This window comes from Sinohyriopsis cumingii, chromosome 16 (assembly GCF_028554795.1).
Source record: "Sinohyriopsis cumingii isolate HCF-2022 chromosome 16, ASM2855479v2, whole genome shotgun sequence".
NCBI classification, from domain to species: domain Eukaryota; kingdom Metazoa; phylum Mollusca; class Bivalvia; order Unionida; family Unionidae; genus Sinohyriopsis; species Sinohyriopsis cumingii.
Window position 1 is genome coordinate 8,597,922 of NC_142976.1, and position 23,059 is coordinate 8,620,980.

Below are 23,059 nucleotides of genomic sequence, written 5' to 3' on the forward strand. Positions count from 1 at the left end.
CCATGAAACTTTATTCATTTATTCTGGTTGGTTCTAATGAAAACCTCTTGGACATCCAGTATTGTACTACAGCAATCATTCTAAAAATCTTGTTATCACTACTCCTCCAGAATGTATGATCATAACAGCATGGTGTTTTCACAGCAAGTTTTCTTATGATGTCTAAATGGTTCTAAAGAAAATTGTGCCAATCTGACATAAATATGGCTAATACAGCAAGCAGCTTAAAAATGTTGATTGAAATTTTGGTGAAAACCCATCAAATTTCTCTTGAACAGATGACTTCTTATGATGCCTAGCCCCCATAAAAAGTTGCGATATACAGCTTGAACATCTTGATAACTCTTCACCTCCTAAAAGGATATCCATATTAACATGGAGTTTTAACTAAAATACTTCTATTGATGTCTAGTTGGTTTTAAAATTCTTGTTATTGCTACTTTAATTTCTTAAATTAAAAGTGATTTTGATATGGTGTTTTCACCAGAAGACTTCTTATTATGTCTACTTGGTCCTCAATGAGACCGCTCTGGTGGCCCAGTGGTTCGACTGACTGCCCCGGACAAGGGAGGTTGTGGGTTAGAAGCCCGGCTGAGTCATACCAAAGACTTATAAATATGGTACTAGGTTAGTGATAGGACTGGTCGGTCTGGTGTCGGGGTAATGTGACTGGGTGGGACATCATGCTACATGCCTGCAGGATGATGCCTCAGTGCTAGTCATTAATCTGATAGTGAGAACTCCAGCCCTAACTGTAAGTTGTCTATTTTGACAGACTGGGAAATCAGACTTATACTGTATCCATATACCACCTTGCCACCTGAATCCATCAAAGACATAAGCCAACACTTCTTCTGGTGCTATTGACAGTCATTGATTAAAGGCGGTGGGGATATGGGACTACATTTGCATGATAAAAAATAAATTTGGCTTCTGACAGATTTTGATGTTAATACAGTTAACCTTGAAGACTTTAACCACAGTTTATGGTTGGTAGGTACACCAACAGTCTCATTCCGGTACAAGGATAAATTTTACTGGTAAAAAGCAGCGTATACCAGTGTAGCAGGATCTATGATATATCTTCATAATTGTTTCTTCAATGTATTGCCATTTGTATTATTTCAGGCAGATGTTAAACGGAACATACTTTTTTGATGTGACGTGTGCACTGGTTATGGACATTCTCTTAGTCATCAAATTTGCTACCACTATTGACATGTTCGTAATCCTTCCACTTGTTTACCTAAGCATTCTAATTATTACATTTCTTTTTCTCCATTCAGGGCATGGAAAACATTTGTTTTTGGATGATCAAGGGAAAAAAATTGTGTCTGGAAAAAATCTTATGTTCTTGGCGAGTCATATTTGCAAGGAGTGGGAGTTTTTAGGGAGAGAACTTGGAATCACTGATGCCAAACTTGAACAAATCAAGGAAGAAAATCCGAATGTGAAGGAGCGTGTTTACCAGATGTTGAGGACATGGAAAGGACTGTCAGCAGAAAATGCAACCATTTCTGTGTTGCATTCAGCCATTCTGAAAAGTGGAATTGTTGTGGATCAGATGATCATTAAAAGCATTCTTGATGGCACAGTATGTGTGTCTATGGGAAAATGAAAATAGATGCAGATTTTTTCTTTCTTTCATGAACGTCTTTGGTTACATGTTGATGAACAATTACTTTTAATTAATCTTTCTCTTAAAATCCACATAGTGCATTTGGTCTCTGAACAAATCATTTATTTCAAATTTCCAGACTGCATGCCATATTATCTCAAACATTTGACATGCAGAAAAAGCAGTTAAGGTAATTTGTAAATAACTTGATAAATTAGCAATCTAGAATTTGTTCAGATTTCAAGGGGATAACCAAATGTTTTCAAGGGGATGACCAAATGTTTCAAAATATAATAATACAGTGAGCACCTGATTTTTAATGGTTGTAGGTAAACAATGTTGATTTTGTCCTCTTTGTCACTGTAAAGAATGTTGTGACTAAAATGTTTTAAATTATACATTTCACAATTTATTAATATTAAATTGATGTAAATAATGTAACATTACTATGAGGCTGATGGAAATCATTGTTATTTCATGCCTTCTAATACAATGTTGACCAGTTTACTCTGTGTAGCTCTGATTTAGAAAAAAATCTTCTGGTCCCCCGAATTAGGGCAACTACAGACTCGTTGGCATTTTATAGGTACCTTGCACTTGTAATTGTTTTGGAAAGCTTCCATGGAAACAGATACAGTTGCATTTTGATAAAATTTTCATAGCTTTCTATATGCTTGTAGAAAGTGATATGGATATTAAACAACTCTACTGAAATTGGTGGAGGACTGGAGGGGTACCTGGACAATGGCCTCAGTGTGGGTGTAATTCAAATGATCCTGTCCAAGGCTTTCAGCAGTCTTCCACAAATAGATTAATACCTTCATAAATATCTGTCCTTCAAAGTGAGAGAAAGATACTATTTTGCAGCTGAACGTATGCTAGCAAAACATCAGAAATCACAAAACTATGTTCAAAGTAAAAATGTATATAATAGAGGCAATTTCACTGTAGAAAACTGTGAAATAGCCAGTGAAGACTGTAAAATTTCTTGGAGTAGATATTGACTCAGCTGAATTTTAGTAACTTCATTCATTTGTCTAATGTTTGTCAAAAAAAGACAATTAAAATCTCAACTACTATTTGTCTGCTAATACCAAACTACCGATATACAAATGCATCATTAGGTCAAAAATTAACTACTGCCACCTTATTTGGTATTTTGTAGCAAACAGAACTCCTAACAGAATAGAAAGAAATACAGCATAGGGCACTGACATTAGTGTTTCATGATTTTAATCTCATTTGACTCTCTGCTACAAAAAGTAAATCCTTTCTTCTCTGTGTTTTAGTAGATTAAAATAAATGGAAACTGAATTTTACAAGATACTTCACAAGAAAACAATTTCTTGAATACTCGGGTCACCAGAAACAACTGCAAGTATGATCTTGCTCACCAAAAGCTGGCAACAGTACCAAGGGTAACAACTACAAGGTATTATAGGCTCTTTTTTAAATTTGATTCCCCAGAGATTGGGACAGCCTGCTCTATGAACTGAAAACAAGGCTAATACATTAATTATAAAATACTTTTGTTAAATCTTGTCTGTAAATAGCTTGTACATAGTGTTTTATGTATTTAACTCAGATCAACATTAAATAAAATCTTTTTATCATGTTTCATGTAACAGTGATTGACAAGTGCTAGTTAACTCCATCTGTAGACTTGTGTTCTTGTGTAACTGTTGCACAAAGACAACATGTGGCATTAAAACTGACAGATTAAATGAGAAAAAACTGGCACTGCAAATTTCCTTGTAATGATACAATTATGCAGGCTGTTTATGTAAATAGAATATTATGTCAGGGGTAAAGTTAATTAAAAAAGGAAAGAGCATTGGCAAGATGTTAGTGTCTTGCAGATTTCTGGTGGAGTCATTTCCCATCAGCTTGCATGCCTATTACCTATGCGATGTATAGACTTTCACAAACTACTAGCATTGGGGGATTTCCTGTTTGTAAAATTTGGGACTTGCAATATTGGCACTTTATCAGGCTGGTCAAATAGTTGTATTTTATATCTGTTAATGTTTGACCTGTAAAGCATCATTCACATCATCTTTCTGCTGTGACAAATTTAAATATTGAATGTTGAGGTATATGTAGTTTTCCTAACATTTATCATTAGTGATGAATTATAACATCATACCTATAAAAAAAACATACCTGATGCCAGGATTTTGTGTATAGATTAGGAACTTATTATTTCTTGTGTAGTTGCATTGGTGATACTCCATTCAACCTAGTGAGCAATAATGTCATACATTTTCAGAATAATTTGCATTTCTTCTAACTTAGCCTGTAAAAAAATGTTAAAATATTTGTTTTGCGAAAGAATTGTTTTATATTCTACATACTTTTATCTCTTCATGAAAATCAAGACCTTTACAAAGTTTATTGCAGTTCAGTTTTGCATTTTCAAATTTTCAACAATAACAATAGTTCATTTGTCTTCTTTCCGCTTGTATTAGTCACCAAATCCACCAGAAATGTTAAAAATAATAATAATCATTGTATGTGACATTGGCACCAACATATTACTTGTAGTACTCTTTCAAGAAAATCAGTTTTGCTATGCAGTTTATAAATTTAGGTACACAATAACATTTTGTGTTTGTATGTATATCTTAAGATCTACATGCTAAACTGGGTACCTTAGTTACCAGTGACAATCTCTCTTGACATCATAAATGTGAACTTTTCCATAAACCAATTAAATGCTCTACAATTTTATAGACTAATAATTTATTCCCTCAATTCTGTGACTTTTTTATGTATAGTTAAATGATCAGTTTTTTGTCATTGCTATTTTCCTCCTTATTTCATCTTGAATTTGTTTTTACATGGTTTGGTTAGTCTAGGTTAACAAAATATCAATTGTCATGAAGAGAACCTAAAACTCATCACCAATTCTTTTACCATGGTAACAAGAAATATATTAAAGATTTGGAAAAGTATTGTTTACATTGTGTGATATGTATTTAATATTATTTTTGAGTTTTATGTACATTTACTCATTATCCATGCCTGCAACTTGGAAAAACTCTTGTCATTAGAAAAAGAATTTTTGAGGGAATAGTTCTTTTTTAAATGAAATTCACTGAGTTAATAATGGAAGCAGTTTCTTGAGAGAGCAAAATGTTAAATACCAACGAACAGTGCAAATTTAAAAGGTCTAAGCTTCAAGTTTTCATTTGTATAATCTAGCTTCTGATAAATAGTTATGAACTTCTAATGCCTTAGAAAGTTAAATTGGCATTTAAGAAGAATGAAACAGATTACAGTTATATTTAAAAATTGTTAAATGTGGTAAAGTGTATTAGTATCTGATAGCATTCATGTCTTAAGTTTATATCTGCCATTTTAGCAAGAAGACATGACCAAAAACAAATGATTTCTAAAAAATATGGAGTTTTGATATTTCAAAACATTTGGAAGCAGTATGAAAAACATACAAATGAAGTCTTTCAGTTACATGACATGGTAAATATTGTTCAAGTTCTTTTAATTGGTAGTGCATGGTTGTCACCATCAAGGAAGGAATATAGAGATATATTTTTCCATTCTTCTAAATCAATGTTTTTTTTATAATTGTTCAGGTTTCTTTTATCTCAGCATTTCAAAGATATTCTTAAAATTATCACTTAATAATATTTTTTTTGCTGAGAAGAGCACATTTGTAAGTTGGCTTCAGTTTTGATAAAGATGGGGTTCGGAGGATTGACAGGTTTTCAGATTTAATAAATATGACAACCTTTTTTGTTAATGAAAATTCAGGAAAAGGATAAAACTATTCTAAACCTGCTATATACAGAGGAAAAATTCATTTGATATTGTTATTGAATAACATTTTCAGAAAACAACAATGATCAAACTACATGAAGATAGAAATATAGTGAAGTGTATAACATCTAAGTATTAGTTTCATAATTTTGCTTTAATAGAAACTTTGTGGGCTTTAAAATTTAAAGAACAGAATACATACAAATAATTTGTATCTGTCTGCCACAGGTGATATAAAGCTGAATAATGTAACCATTTAAATTGTTTAAGATAAAATATAATAATTTACCCATTCAGTATTTGCTTCATTGTATGAAGTTGGTGGTTATATTCTATTTATTCAAGGTCTACTTCACACATTTTCAAAAAATGGTCATAAGTCTCTCAACTTTTAAAATAGATTCTGTGCTTTTAGTCCCTCTTTTCAATGATGAGATAAATATGGTGATACACTTACAAATTAAATACATTTCATGTGGTTTTTATGTGTCAATTATGTTTCACTCATTTTGGATGTCATGCTTTTAGTGAAGTTCATTTCCTGTACTTTTTGACAGTTTCTAATTAGGATATTCTTTTTCTTCCTGTTCATCCTGCTTGGAATTGTTTAGCTACTTTCATTATATGTGTCAGTTATGACAATATTCTTCACCTTTATTATTTTCTCTTGAGGTGCTCCTCTTGCATGCCCCTCTGTAATTATGTTTATATATAACTTTAGTGTTCATTTTTGAACAAGATTGTTTTCCCAGTCAATATATATATTCACAAACACATGCGTTGTAACAGATCTTAAAATGCATGTATTTATCTAATAACTGATGAAAGATAATTTTATCCATTCTTTTGAGAACTGATTTTAGCTCTGCTGGTCTATTGTCAGTCATTCATCTGTCTTCTGTCCTCCTGTCATCCATTAGCACAAGTTTATTTGCTCCAAACAGTACCATTCTGACATTCAGTATGCCTGCCACAGTGTCATTCTTGTAAATATTGTTTTACTGTATCTCCTGAATGAATGGTCATATCAGCATGGGGTTTTGCAGTGAAAGACTTATATAATGTCTGGTTTGTCAAAATGAAAATGGTGCCATTCTAACTTATAATATGATTATGAGATTGGCCATCTTGAAGATCTTGTTATCGCTACTTTTACTAGACGGCTGTTCATATCAACAATGTGTTTTGACCAAAAGACTGCTTTTGTTGTTTAGTTGCTGCCAAATAGAAATGGTGCTAGTCTGATATTGAATATGGCCATCATGGCCTCCATCTTGAAAATCTTATCATTGCCTATCCAAAACAGAAAGTCATATTAACATGGGGTTTCTACCAGAAGATTTTTCATGATGCTTTGTTCGGCCCACATGAAAATTGTGCCATGTTGAAATTCAATGTGCCCACCATATCAACTAATCTAAAAATGTTTTTCCTGTTGAAGAACATCAATGAGGTTTTCAACACTGAGCAGTTAAAAGGAAGAATTAGTCTTTTCTTGAATTGCTGGAAATTCTTTTCAGCCATTAGAGCATCAGTCCATTTTTCTTATTTTCCCTGACACATGACTAAAATATGTGCAACTGAGCAAAGTTCAGAATCTGAGTTCCTATGGTATGAATACCTATTAGAATGATACTGATTTGCAGTTCAGTTCTGTTGCCAGAAGGTAGTGACTTATTTCCAAAATTACTACGAAATGTTTCTTTTTGTTTTGATGATTTTGTTTAGTTCTCATGACATTACATTTGTCAGTTTATATACTTATATGCTTTGTTAATTACTATTATTGATGACTGGATTTTAGAACACTGGATTTACATGATTTATTCTTAGTATTTTTGTTGAGATGAACAACTGTGTCAGATACATGTAATGCATGTAGAAAGATCTGATGGGTCAGTAATCACATTCCTTTAATATATTTGATAGAAAGGTAGTAAATCATGTAGTAATTTTGGAAAATGAACAACAGATTTGAGAGTGGAAAGTACATAAACTTTGATGATATTGAATGAACTTATATTGGTGTTTGCTGGAACTTTTAAGGCCTTGCCAATACAATATCTTTGCCTCCTTGTCATGAGACAATACATTTGTGAGTGCATACCATGATTCCCACTTGTTTAATGTTGGCATAAACAGGAAAGTCTTGTAACACATTTAAATTGTTTACAGATTATGATTATAGGATTTTGATCTTGTGATGCAAGAGCATGGTTCATCATCATTTGTCATCATAGTTCTACATATCTGGATATATATATATATATATATATATATATATATATATATATATATATATATATATATATATATATGTGTATGTGTGTGTGTGAATAAAATGTATTTGTATATTGTTATGATATGCATGAATTTATATTTACATTCTTCAGTTTGTCTGTAACTTTTACTAATTACTAATATTAAAGATTGTATTTTAGAGATAGTGTTGCTGTACTGCTTTCTGAAAACTGGATTTTTTTGGTTTATTCATAATGTTTTTAGTTTAAACAAACGACAGTGTCAGATAAATGTACTGCATTTAGAAATATCAGATAGAATGGGATAAAAGTGTGTTGGGGTCAGTAATCACATTTCTCTTCTAGATTTAATGGCAAAGTGGTAAATCATGTAGCAATTTTTGGAGAATGAACAACATATTTGAGAGTGGAATGCACATGAATTTTGATGAATGTTGAATGAATTTAAATTTGTTTTCTGGTGGAAATCTTAAGGCATCAACCACACAATAATTTTGCTTCTATGGTATTTGTGATTGCATGACTATTTAAAAGTATGTAATTCTGTAATGATCTTTGTGTCTACTGGTCATTGTCCAGAGGAATTTATGGGATGGCCTGTTGTCCATCAGTCATCTGTATGTTAACACTAGTTTCTTATTGGCCAGTTCTAAACTGCATGCAGGATTGCGATGAAGCTTTTAGCACAAATTCATTTAAAGGTCTAGTTCATTCTGGTGGCATGTTCCATAGCCACTAATGGCCATCATGAAAATCTTGTTATCACCATTTGCCCCAAATGGATGGTCATGTCAACATTAGGTTTTCAAAACAATAACTTGCAATTGTGTTTTCTTCATTCTAAATGAAAATGGTGCCAAGTTGATATTCAGTATTCCCACCACATCAGCTAATTTTCACATTTGTTTTATTGCTGAATAATATCAAATATCTTTTCGATACTAACCAGTTAAAATGGAAAAAGTCTCATCTTGAATTCCTATAAATTCTTGTCAGCCATTAGAGCATTAGTCCCATTGAGGAATTTCTGTTTTAGGCAAATCAATTCCTATGGTATGAATACCTTTTAGAATGATTGACTCAATTCACAGTTCAGTCCTCTTGCCAATGTAGTGTATTATGTGTCAAGTTCATATAAATAATTTTTTCTTTTTGCTTTTAGTTTTGTTTTATTCACATGATATGACATTTCTTAGTTTATATACTTATATGCTCTGTTAAATACCAGTATTATTGATTGTATTTTAGAAATTGTGTTGCTGTACTGCTTTCTGAAAAACTGGATTTTTTTTGGTTTATTCATAATGTCTTTAGTTTTAAAAAAAGAATGGAATGCACATGAATATTGATGATTGTTGAATGAATTTAAATTTGTTTTCTGGTGGAAATCTTAAGGCATCAAGCACACAATAATTTTGCTTCTATGGTATTTGTGATTGCATACCATGATTCCCACATTTTAATGTTGGCATCAGCAGGAAAGGATTGTAACACATTGAAACTGATCTCAGTTTATGATTATAGGATTTTTATCTCATGATGTTAGAGGTTGGTTTATCCTCAGTGGTCATCATAGTTTGATATTCTGGATAAAACTAGAATACATGCATATGTGTATGTGTGAATAAATATGTATTTAACATTATATTGTTATGTATGAAATTGTTTTTAAATTCTTCAGTTTGTAATTTCTTTTGAACTTGAACATATACATTGATATGAACATAATAGAGCATTTTGTATTACTATTAAATCATCTTTATTACATATATCTTAATATTAAATCTAAAATTTCAACAAATGTAATGTTAGATCAAAATAAGTGTTATACTGTGATAGTTTAAAAGACCATTTAGTTAATAAAATAAAAATATCAATACAGAATACAGAGGTCAACTTGATTGACTTTAAATGTTGTGTCTTTACACATTACTGAAAACAAAACCCTGATATACCCACATTAGGTGCAACACAGACACTCTAAGTCAGAATATTTTAAAATTTAGGTTTTCTCAGGAATAAGTTGAGAAAAGTAAAAAAAACTGGTTGATTTGGCAATAAAGAAGAAATTTCAGTATAAGGAAAATTTAAAAGTATGTAATTCTGTAATGATCTGTTATAAGCCAGAAAAGCCAATGAGATGGCCTATTGTCCATTAGGTTTACAGGAAAGTACTTCTTATAGAGTCTAAATGAAAATTATGCCAACCTGGCATCCAGTATGGCCACCACTTTAGCCATCTTGAGCATGTTGTTATCACTATTCTTCCTCAGTGGGGGCTTTTCACCAGAAGACTTCCTATTGTGTCCGATTGATTGTAAATGAACATTGTACAGTACCAATTTGACATCCAGTTTGACTGCCACAATAGCCATCTTCAAAGTCTTGTTATCACTTCTCCAAGATGGAAAGTCGTACTTACATTAGGTCTTTACCAGAAAAATTATTATGATGTCTACTTGGTCTTAAATGAAACAGTTATTGATTTCACTTCTAATAAGGTTTCATTGGCAGACAACTTTAAAATATTGTTATCATTAAATGGGAAATCATATCAGCATGAGATTTTGACTAGAAGATTTTTATGGTGCCTATGTTCCTGAATTAAAATTATGCCTGTCATCTAATATTACCATTGGAATCAAAATGGTTTTGATCTTATGTTCATTATAGACACCACAATGGCTAATTTAAAAATGTTATCACTCAAAATTACCAGAGATGGTTTCAACACTCAGAAGTTAAAAAGAAGAAAGGGCCTTTCCTTAAATTACTGAAATTTCTTTAAATAAGGCATACCCAATATGCATCCAGTTTGCAACAAATTATGTACTGTATATAAATCTATTATGTAAGAAGCAATTGATAAGGGATGCAACTTTATTGGCTATATGGAAATGTTCTGTACAACTTTGGCAGTTTAACCTCCAGAATGATGCACATTAAAAGGTTAATGCAGATGGCATTGATTTAAGCCACCAGGAATCGTATCATATGAGACATTTTTAAATTTTATAAATATTCATGCAAGTATATAATGTCTTAGTTATGTATGCGAAAAATACAAAACCTATTTTTTACATCTGCATGGGTTCATAACTGACATTATAGCCAACTGTCATTGCTGTATAGACTGACTGGAGGCAATAATTTAGTACTGGTATGCCAGCTGGTATGTTTTACCAATTGTCTCCCTTTCAGTGAGCTATTAAACATTTGTATGAGTTACAACTCTTAGACTTTAAGTGACAGAGAATGTCAAAATGTTTTCATCTGGTCAGTTACATTTGTCCCAGATCACCTGTATTTTAATGACTGAAGCTTGATTGAAACACTGTCATTTCTTTCAGGTCCAAGTTACTGACATTCTTCTTGTAAAATGTAATTACGTTTTTATATAAATATCTACTGGTGTCTTTACTTTGGCGTGATGGTATGTTACACAGTTTAAAAATATTGTTGATCTGGACAAGCATAACAATGTCTGACCGAAAAAAAGTCATAAATTGTTGAAATTCTTTATATCTCTTAACTTTCCCCATATCTAACACTTAAAGATTTGTGATAGCTAGTAGAAAAGGAACCTTATAGCACCAAGATCACTGAAATGTTCTACGGTAACCATGTCTACTGCTAAGAAATGAAAGGTTCTGTGTGCAACTGCAATTTCTTGAGCTACAAACCTTGTCTCTTAGTATATGTTTATTTATATTGAAGCATAATATTTTCATGATTTTTGACCCATTTTAGTATCCTTCTTGGAACAGGCAACATGTATTTATTTAATCAATTGATATATGTATAGCTTATCCATTTTTTGATAACAGCTGATTTTGAAGCAAATTCCAATAGTCTAAAGAGTAAATGGTTCCTTATTTTCTTATTATGCTCTCTGAACCATAATTAAATCACGTGCTTTGAGCAAACTACACACACAAAAGTCTTAGTTATTATTGTTACCGGGTAGAATAATATTTATACTATAGTATTTGTACACCCTCCCGTTTGTTTATGACCACCCCCCACTGATTTAAAAAAAAAGCATCAAGGAGATTTTAAAAAATGCACAAAAACATGGTATTTTAATTCATCAATTTATGATTTCTAACCAGATTGTTGCCAGAAGGTCTCAAACATTGTCAGACTGTTTGCATTTTGAATGAAATTGAAGCTTCTTTAGCAACATGGTCACCATATTTGCATGCAAGAGTCTGTGTTTTCAAGCAACAGATATGATGTAGTTTACAGTGTGATAATCTCAATAGTCTTCTACATTTTGGAGTTATATCTCTCTGATGACATACATACAGAACTTTTTCCTTTTGTTATGTATATTTAATTTCATTTATATTTGACTTAATGGTTTTTGAGTTTTAAAATCTTTTTATTTTTAATTTCATTACATTTCAAAATAATGTAGTTTTGTTTACTAGGAACTCGATATTTTTTCAGATCTTGACTCTTAAGTTGTAAATAACTAAAGCTGACCTAGTTCCCGATCTTGATTTTGAAGTGGGTGAGAAAAATAAACAACTTTTTATTTTTGTTTATTATCGGAGTAAAATAATTGGTTTTTATCAAGATCATACTAAGCCTACGTAATTTTTTATATGTAAACAGCCTCCATTTCGCAATTCAGGGGTTTCTGAAATTGCACATTAGTTAGTTTTAATAGTGATGCTTAGAGAGAGAGATCTCAGTCTGGGCTTAAAAACAGTTGATGTCAAGTCGTTTCTTCTGTTGTAGCCAGTTTTCAAGTAATATGTTAATTTTCCTTCAGCTTATTTGGATTCTAAAAGATTAATTTGTTTCTCTGGAAATATTTATGTGCTCATGCAGAATTCTTAAAGACATTAAAAATTTTATTCGGAATATCCAACGCTGGAGTGTTATTTCTTGTGTTTCTACAAGGAACTGCAGGCAACAGCACTTTACAGGATACAGCATACGTCATCACCTTTTATCTTGGATTCTTTGTTGGGACTCGAACTTGAATTTGTTTGAAAATTTCATTATTAGGACTTATAAAATTTTATTTGTGAATTATTTTTGGATTATTTTTGGATTTGATTCTTAAAACAGTAAGTTCTTTTTTTATTCTTCATGGAAATAAATTGTTAAATTTTCAAAGCTTGTTGTTTTCACTCTTTCTCTTGTTACTCTATATTCGAGCCTAAACATGTAACACTTTATTTATTTAAGTCTCTTTGTATAGAAATAATAAAAATATACCTTGCAAATATTTGATGCAGATAAGATGGTTTTTATTGAAATTGACTATTATAGAAACCATAAACAGTTTAATTATCAGTCATCATGATTGTGTATTCTACATGTTGGGATTACAAAAATCCTGTAACTGAGTACATTTATATGTATATATATAAATAAATATGCATATATATTAGTTTCCTCTTCATGATTTGTGTCAATTGTTTTTAGTATTCTTCAGCTTTCTAAATCTTAAACATTAAGATTCATTTGGAGCTTTCAAGTGCTCCATCTTGACACATCACTGAAAACATAAGCACCTGGTATGCACATATTAGGTGGAAGTTGTACACTCTAAGTCAGATAATTTGAAAACTGAGATTTTCTAAATGATAAATAAGCAAAATTCAAAATATTTGACTGATTTGGAAAGCACAGTATCTAAGAGTATTTGAAAGTATGCAAGTCTGCTGTGATTCCTTGACCAGAAGAGTTAATGTCCATCATCCATCGGTAGGTTAGCGTAACTTTGTTATTGCTTTTCATTGAAACGTTTGACACACACTAACCATAAGGTCAAGTTGGTGTCCAATATAGCCACCGTAGCAGCCATTTTGAAAATCATGTCGTCACTAATTCTACATGGAAATGTGGGCTTCACTGCAAGACATCTTGTGTGTAATTGATTGGAAAAAGAAAATTGTGCTTTACTGACATCCAATTTGACATCCACAATTACCATCTTCAGAATATTGTTATTGCTACTTCTCTTCAATTGAAAGTTATATTCACATTCGGTTTTTTCACCAGAGGAATTCTTATGATATCTTCTTGGTTGCAAATTAAGATGTTGCCAATCTCACCTCAAATCAGGTCACATTGTCTTGAAAATCTTGATTACTGCTAGTAAATGGAAAATTATATGTTGACATGAGATTTTCTTAAGACGATTTTGCTGTTGTCTAGCTGGTCATGAATTAAAATAATGCATATCTGACATCTAATATTGTCACAATGGCAGCCATCTTTTTATCAATACTCCTCCAGAATTCATTGCCGTATCAACTAGGGTTTTCTTCAAAAGATTTCTTATCCTATCCAGTTAGTCCTTGTCACAGAATTGTATATATTGTTTATTGAATGATTTGGATTAAATACATGTACTCGGGTTTCATTTCTGTGTACAGCGTTACCCGAAGGCGGTTTATGTATATCGTATATTATTTCAAAATGGTGAGTTCGGTTCATCCCATGTTGCACGAGCAAAGTGCTTACGATGGGAAAACCGATATACCTTGAGCACATAGGCAGTGTATGGCTTCATGGCCTGTGTATAAATTACCTCATCACAGAGTAAAAGATCACATTACAAGGAGTCTTATCAGTGAGCAGTCCACTTTATGACGCGTGATCTCCAGCCGTAGAGGTATGTGAGTTTTTTCCTATTTGTATTATAGGATATAATTGTTTTACTATCACATTTATCATTTATTTTAGGTAATTCCGAATTGTGACATATAATGCAATGTTATGGTCTGTTTCCCACTTTATCTGTAACTTAACAGAATGATTATATTCACAATAATGTTGTATTTATTAAGGAAGAGAAGGTGTTACGTAAAGTACTATAAGATTCTTGCACAGTAGTCCCAATAATATAATTTGTATAAAATAAATCAAGTTAACAGTACATAATGTCATTGCATGCTTTTATACATGACCGTGTCATTTGTAGTACATGGATTCGGATATTATATTTTCAGCTGACTGATTGGTGGCTGATTGTTGGTTGATTGATTGGTGTCTGCTGAACACTGAGTGTAGTGCTAAAGGAGGGCGAAGTGACAGTTACGCTTTATCTCCGTATATGCACTGTAGTGTAGGTGTTTAGCCGTGGTGCTAATTTGGGTCGAGTTATACCCAGTGTGCTGCTGTCGCAGGTAATGTTGGACTGGAAGAAGATAAAGGTCATCATGTGGTGGAGAACCAAGGCTTCTGGACCAACAGGTCTGCAGAGGACTAGAGATTGTATGGATCTTTAGGCAGACCAGGAGGGGCAGACCGTTCGTGGTGGCTCCTCAACCATTTGACAGAGCATTGGGGCTGAGAAGACCTTTCGGATTTGTGTTCGACTCCGGAAGATATATGTCCCAATGTTTCATATCATATTTCACTGTTTGAGTGAAAACTCATCATATTTCACTATTTGAGTGAAAACTCATATGTCATTAGATGAGTGAAACATATCATAGAAACATCATTATTTGAGTGAAACATATCATACATCATTATTTGAGTGAACTATATAATTTATTACTATTTGTGTGGACATTGTCAATGTTGAGGTGAATCATTTTTTCCATTGTTTGTGTGGAATCACTTTGAATCATTGATCATGTTTTTTTTTCTTCTGGCATATCAGTTCACATTTCATTTAAATCGCAATACATTATCAGGTTCATGCATATGCTATTAAATATTCAATATTTTGATTTCGTTGACGCATGAATCAAACAGTCTTTTTTTCATTGAATCATTCATAATAAACATTGTATTTTTGTCACCATCAAAAGTTTTCTTTGTTATAATCTGACACTAACCCAGTTATCTTGTTACAATTGTGTCAGAAGTCGGATCGGATTAAACAGAGCACTAAAGATATTTTTTCATTAGTCTTGTACGTACTCTTGTGTGTTTCAGACTGCAACGTTCCTGACAAGTCTTTGTGAGGTTGAGTAATCATCTAACATTACTTTATTAGTTTAGCTTTCTGTAGTACACAGTTATTATATATTTGTTGCCTTCTGTTAAGGAAAATACGTTTGCTTTTTGAAATTTAGTAATTGCATATATTTGCATAATAGTGCACTTCAGGTTGGTCATCATATCAGATTTGTAGAACTGATGTCATTGAAAGATTTGGTGGAATTGGGGAAACAGTTTGGTTACGAGGGGGAGTCCCTTAGAAAATTCGTTCAGGAAGAACAGGCTCGGGAAAGGATCAGAGAGAAATAGGGAAGCCAAGAAAGAGTTGATTGAATGAAGGTTGAAAAGGAGAAATTAGAGATACATCGACAGGTAGAGCGGAAAATAAAGGAAGCCAAGGAAAGAAAAATGGCATTTGAAAGAGAAAAGATAGAATTAGAGAAACAGGCCAAGAGGGAGAAGATAGAGTTAGAACAACATGCCATAAGAGGAAGGATAGGATGGGAAGCAGAGACAGAGAAGATTGAATTAGAGAATGGAAAAACAAGACTGTTAAAAGAAGTAGAGGATAGGAAATTGAAAAACAAGCGAGGTTTGAAGCTTTGGAGCTAGAAGATAGAAATAGAGAAAAGGAGCATATAAGAAATTCTGAGCTATTGCAAGATAAAAGGGAGGGAAACAAGATTATAAACTAAGAGCAGCAGAGGGGGCGAATCGGACATTTTGTCCAATCGTTATTTTGCTTAATTATTACTTTCTGCACTCAACGATCTAGTGTCGTCAGCGCCTGGTAAAAAAAAAACGACGTCGGTCCATCCTACACGATGGTGACGTCATTTGGTTTAATTAACACCTTCTGCGCGTCGATCCCCAGCGTCGTCAGCGTCCGGTAAGCACATCGACGACCGCGTCGATGTCATCGCCCCCCTCTGCTGCTAAGAAGTTATTTACAATGAAAATTATTTACAACTAACCGAATATTTGGTCAAGTCCGATACGATATCGTGTCCGAGGATCATGTAAATTTATCGTTACGAATCCATGTGGGGTCGACTGAGCATGACTAAAAAAGTTTCGAAAACCATTAAAGTCCATGTCACCGCCACACCATGTCTGCCAAATATTTCGTAGCGTGTGTGTATCAACGCCGTTGAACACAGCAAGAATATTACAGTTGTCTCTAATTACTTTTGGAATCTGAGTGTATCGTTGAGTGACATATATCACGTCAGTGTTTTTATGCCTGCCTCTGGAAAATATCCTAGCTGGGTTTTTTTGATTGTCTAACATAACATCATCGTACACGACTAGATTGTTAACGTCGCCATCAATATCATCAATACCCGGTGCATCATTGATATCTGTAATAAACTCGATGACATTTTTTTTAGCGATCGCTGATGCATTCTCGTTGAAATCTTTCAAAACCTCGTAGCATCGTTGATCATCTACGCTAGGAGCAACCAAATACAACTTATCCCACTTCATCCATCTCATTATTAAATTGAGTAACAATTGCGTCTTGCCGGATCCAGATGGTCCGATGATAATCATCCGGATCGAGTTTGGTAACGCTGCAACATGCTTAACTGGTTCTCTTGTTTTAGTCGCCGAAAAATCAATTATATCCATATCTCTATACATAAATTATGGATCTATATTGTGTGAAGTGTAGAGTGCGTACTGGCACAAATGATATGACAACCGCTACAACAAGAAATAACAGATCGGCGCTTACTGGTAAGTGTGTACAATGCGGTACAAAGAAATTTAGATTTATTTCTATTAAACCCGGGGACGCTTTAAAAAAAAGCGAGGAGGTGATATTGCAGCCAAATTGGCAAAACTCCCCGGAACACCGTGGGCAAAGTATCCAGGAGAAAAACACCTCCCAGGATATAGCTACTGTGGCCCCGGAACACGATTAGATATCAGACTCGATGATCAAAATCAGCCCAAACCCGGTGAGTATCCAATAAACGCTATCGATAAGGCGTGTCATGTTCATGATGTTGCTTACAAAAGTAGCGATCTGCAACAGCGTCATATCGCGGATGTAAAATTAATTCACGCATTAAATGCTATTCCTGATAAATCCGTCAAAGAAAAATTAGCCTCATGGTTGGTAAAATCGGCTATGAAAGGTAAATTAATGATTGGAAGCGGAGCTTCTCGCGCTGGTAATTGAAAACGCTAGCGTTTATAATAACAACATGGAATCCATCTATTATTCTCCGAGAGGATACTGGAAGGGGAAGGCCGCAATTGGTAAACTCGCAAGCGCTGCAAAGGTAACAAAGGCCACTGCGGCTAATTGGTTATCCAAACAGGCTATATGGCAAATTTATCTACCACCGCCTAAACAAATCAACTTTTCGCGCTTTGATGTCAGCGTACCTAATGAAGTTCATCAGGCTGATATACTATTTTTGCCGCATGACAACGGTTACAAATACGCGCTAACCGTAGTTGATGTTGCGAGTCGATACAAACAAGCGGAACCGTTAAAAACAAAGTCAGCAACTGAAGTAGCCGATGCGTTTGAGCGGATTTATCGAAGAGGCCCTCTGCGCTGGCCAAATCTATTACAAGTTGATCCCGGTAGTGAATTTCGCGGCGCTGTTTTATCAACGCTGAAACATCATAGCGTCGCGGTACGACGAGGTCATACTGCGCTACATCGTGATCAGGCAATTGTTGAACGATTCAATCGGACTCTCGCTGAACGGTTATTTGGATATCAATACGCGAAGGAATTCATTCAGGAAAAACGATCTCGTGAATGGGTTAAAAGGTTGCCAGGTGTAATTTCAGCGTTAAATAACGAGATTACCCGAGCAATTAACATTAAGCCCAGCGACGCGATTAAATACGAGTATATACCCGGAAAATCAAAAATAAATAGCGTTTCCAAGCCGATTCTCGGCAATGTCACCGTGAGATATCTATATGAACCAGGAGAGCTTGAAGGCGGTAAAAAAAGAGCTACTGATCCTATTTGGAGTGTTACCACACATAACATATCAACGATAACACGATCAACTGGTAGACCACCGATCTACAGACTGGATTCAACTGCTCCTCAGCGCGGATTTACACGCGAGCAACTACAAGTGATACCTGACGATACTCAATTACCCCCGCGTGGTCTTAACTAGCGCCGTTGCGTCTATTGCACTCAAGACAGGTCAACCTCACATTGTTTTTGACATGACCGAGACTGTTATCGATCCTGTCCACGGTAAATTGGCGAGCGTCTTTATCCGAATAACGCCAGCGCATTACACAATTACAACTCGCGCAGTGATTATTCTGTTGTTGTCGTAACGCAATTATTAATTCGGCATCAATATCAAAACGCCGCTGTTTTTTTTTATCCTGTTGGCGGTAACCCGAGAGTTTTCTATCAATGACGCTTGCATCGATGACTCCGTCACTGGCTTCGTCACTGACTCCGTCAATAACAATTCTTCGAAGCTGATTTATCCTTCGTACTCGGGACACTGCAAGATAGACTAGATTCGACCATTCGATGCGATTATCAACCATCCAAACAATTGTGTCCGTGATGGTTAGTCCCTGCGAGGAATGTATTGTTGTTGCGTATCCTAGCGTCCACGGGGATTTATTAGCACATAGCGCGTCCTCGACGACGCTGATATCAACGAGCACGATATCATTCAGCACGAGAATTTGTTTTTTTGTCCCTGACGCTGTCGGGCCCGGGATTTCAACTTCAATGTTCTGCTGCCGTGTGTCCGCGGCTCTATAACATAACGGCACTGGACGCGTTGGAAACTTTTCCTTATGCAACGCAAACAACTTCCGCTGAAGTGTGTCTCTGACTATCTTTCTACTCGCTACAATCAAATCGTTTGGTCTCCATGTTTCCCAGAATTCATTTAACGGCGTTTCCGGAATCACCTCTCGAATTATTTCACATTGAACTCTATCCGGCTGTAATCTGATTAATTTTTTAACCTCGCGCAGTTGTTCATCAAGTGCTCGGTAATCAGTATCGGTTTCTTCATAATAGTCCACAAAACCCTTTAACCAATCATGTGGACCCTCGCCGACAAATGGTGGTGGTTGGCCATGGTCCCCACACATGATTACCGCTGTATTCGCGCGCAGCAACCACTCAAGAAACATTTGTAAAACATCTAACGAAACAGTACATATCTCATCCCAGATGATAATGTCGGGAATAAATTTTTCACCCATTCGATCAGGAGTCCACTCACCGCCGCTGTATCGAAAAAAGCTATGATAAGTAACGGCGTCAACATTTCGTTGTTTTATCTCTCGCGCTAGTCTATGGGTCGGTGTAAGCACGATTATACTTGCCCGCGTTCGAAATAATTCAATTGCCCGAGTCGTCTTTCCTGACCCGCCACAGCCGCTTAAATAAACTGTTTTGTGTCTACAAATTGGATCAGAACACGATGGTGCATTAGACCATTCTGACAATTTATCACCGCGTAAGTAGTTGTTCTCAACGGTGACATCTGCTGACGGGGAATAATCGCGTCGTATTTCATTTTTAATTCTCCATGTACCCCAACTCTCGTCCGGACTAGTAAACCCGGCTACGTTTTCCTTATACGCTACGTCAACATAAAACGAATCAACGGCTACTCTAACCGCGGTATCGGGGAATCTATTTATCATCGAGAATAAATTGATAGCGGCATAACCCAGCATAGACGCCCTCAAATGCGGATACGCGGGGCTGTCTCCATCGCTGTAGGTAACAACTGTACCCAACCTCGTTCCATTGGACAAGAAAGCTGTTTTGCAGTTCACGTATCTATTTTTTGCCACTGCGTCCTTGATTACGAAATCATATTCTGCGTCATCTATAATCAGCCGTGAGCAATATCGTTTGTAATCGCAGTTTTTTCCACCTTGTGTGAACTTACCAATTATTCTTCTACCGAGATCTTTTGCCTCGTGGTTTCGTTGGTTAAATATCCTCCTGGACCATTCGATGATATATTCCTCGTCGGCATCAATGTTTTTTCTGGACTCGTCAATTATGCTATCTAGACGCTCCGGTTCTGGTAACCAGACTTCAGTCTGCGCCCGGTATGATATAATCGCGTCACTGACAATCAACGAAACTAGCATGCTACAATCAATCATATACCGTAGCAGCGCTATTGGCAACCACTTCTTTTCAGCCATGTGTCTACCGATCCAAATATAGCAACAGCGATGGAGTCCTGCCGCGAATTCAAATGATACTATGCGAGCGAATCCGGTTAAATCAAAATCAGGCAGTGGTCCATTAATAGCAACACGAGTCATTTCATGACTGGGGTGTCCAAATCGTTTGAAATATTCAGCGGCGGATCCATACCCGAGAAAACTCGCTGGATAACAGGCAACCATATCAACCGAGATCATAGCGTCGCGGTTGTATTCAGTGTTCCATAGTCCACCGTGATAGTATTCCAAACAACTGGATTGTACATCCGGTAGAAATTCCTTGCGTGTTGGTCTCCACGCATTTTTCCTTGCTGCAACATGAGCTACAACCGATGGAATCGTAAAACAATTTGTTAGCAGTTGTTCATCATGCTCTTCAAATTCCATGGCGGTTTTTTTCATCCTGTTGTGAAATGCTTCAGTGCGATATAATTCGCCGTTTGGTCTTACAAACTGATCAAAGGTATCCATGTCGTTTTCAGCGCTGCGAAGTAACCACACTGATACAGGGTCGTTTTTACACAAGTAGGCAATAGCATCAAATAGTTTCCTCTCCGCGAGAAAACCATCCCTGGAGAATTGTTCTCCCAGGAATTCTTCGGGTATATACTTTACTGTTCTATCCCGTGGAAATATTGTGATCGCGGGCGTCCATGCGTGTTCGTTATGATCAATAATTTTGATTGGGGCTCCCTTCGATTTATACTTTGATTCGTATAATACTTCACCGGTTATCGTTGTAACGGTTATTGGAAATCTCAACGACGTTTCTAATCTCGCTATGTCGCTGATGGTTGCTCCACGCTCTTTTACGGTTAGTTCCCACTGGTTGATTTTGCTACGTCGTAAATCAGTCAATTTGTTTCCTCGACATGCATTTGTAAAATGTTCTATTATTCGTTCTGCTACACAATTTATCCCCGTTGACTGTTTCATCGGTTTCAGTTTTCCGATATCAGGTTTCTTATTTAACGGGTATATTCCATAAACAACTGATGTTTCAGGATACGCTCGTTCATAGTATGGTCTGTCAATTCCGGTTAACAACCCCGGCTTGGAGTCGCGGCTGACAATGACTGTTTTCTTGTCGCTGAGAACTGGTTCAAATTTATCACGTATGATCCAATCGCCTGATTTCACCCGGACAATGAATTTTACTCTGAAGAAATATCTTTTACCGTCAAGTTGTGATATTATCGTTGCTGCGCGGTTGTCGTTCATGGTAGCATCAACAACGCCATCAATTCGAAATGTTGACCAACTATGAGATGCACCATCACGTTTGAATTCATTGATACAATCGCGTATTTTATTTAACAGGGTTCTATCGTTTATTAACGCTTTTGGTGTGTCCTTGAGGACTCTATCGAGATTGAACTTAATATTTTTCCGGGGCTTAATTGCTGCTAATCTCTCGAACTCATCCATATAATTAAAACAAGTATTTAAATGAAAGAATATAGTATAATGAATAAATGCAAATGGTTGATGATTGGGTCGACAACCCCGTGCAATAAATCATGTAGAGGTGAATTCTGCGGATATCATTTACAAAGCGTTCGTAATGGCTCTCTTGGCCCTCTCCCGTGCTTGGTTTGCCACGTCGGTGTAAGAGGAAAATCGCAGTTGTGTATTAATTGTGGCGGAAAGCGATACAGGGAACTAAAACGCTATTATGACAAGCGAATTAAAAACGCCGTCATCGACCCCACCGCCGACTTCGTCATTAAAACCCCCCAAGACTACGTTGAAAGATTCATAATTAAACCAAATAATAAATTAGACAAGTAGTATTGTTATACAAATGGACCAAGAATTTCAGCCGCACCCCCTGCTCGTCAATTACGAGGCATCTCGCGACGGTATTGTTAGAAACCGCAGACTGAAGAAGCCGGTTGGATGGAAAAACAATCACGGGTATTTAATGTTTACTGCTGGAGGGAAAAAATATCTCTGTCACAGAATCATCTATGAATGTTTCCACGGATTAATCAAAGATAGTCTCGTTATTGATCACATTGATTCTAATTATCAAAATAACAGACTGTGTAATCTGCAAGCCATCTCTCAGAGTGAAAATAGTAAAAAAGGCCAAACTGGTAAATACTCAAAGAAAGCAAAACCCGTAAAGTCATTTGATACAACAACTCACGAGGAAAAAATATTTCACTCCATGAATGAGGCAGGAAAATATTTTGACATTTGTATCGCCTCAATACAATTTGTTGCAGAACGAATATATCAAACAGCGATCTCAAAAAAGACGGGTCAC

At 35.3% G+C, this 23,059-nt stretch overlaps 1 protein-coding gene across 1 annotated transcript in view; it reads left to right on the forward strand.

Annotated features, from left to right (window-relative positions):
• The window catches only part of LOC149779902 (uncharacterized), a 156,650-nt gene extending 143,861 nt beyond the window's left edge, over positions 1 to 12,789 (forward strand). Inside the window, exon 20 of the mRNA XM_089936592.1 lies at positions 1,287 to 12,789. Coding sequence (XP_089792718.1) covers positions 1,287 to 1,618 — 332 coding nt within the window. The 3' untranslated portion in view covers positions 1,619 to 12,789. The remainder of the gene's footprint in view (positions 1 to 1,286) is intronic.
• The last annotated feature ends 10,270 nt before the right edge of the window (positions 12,790 to 23,059 follow it).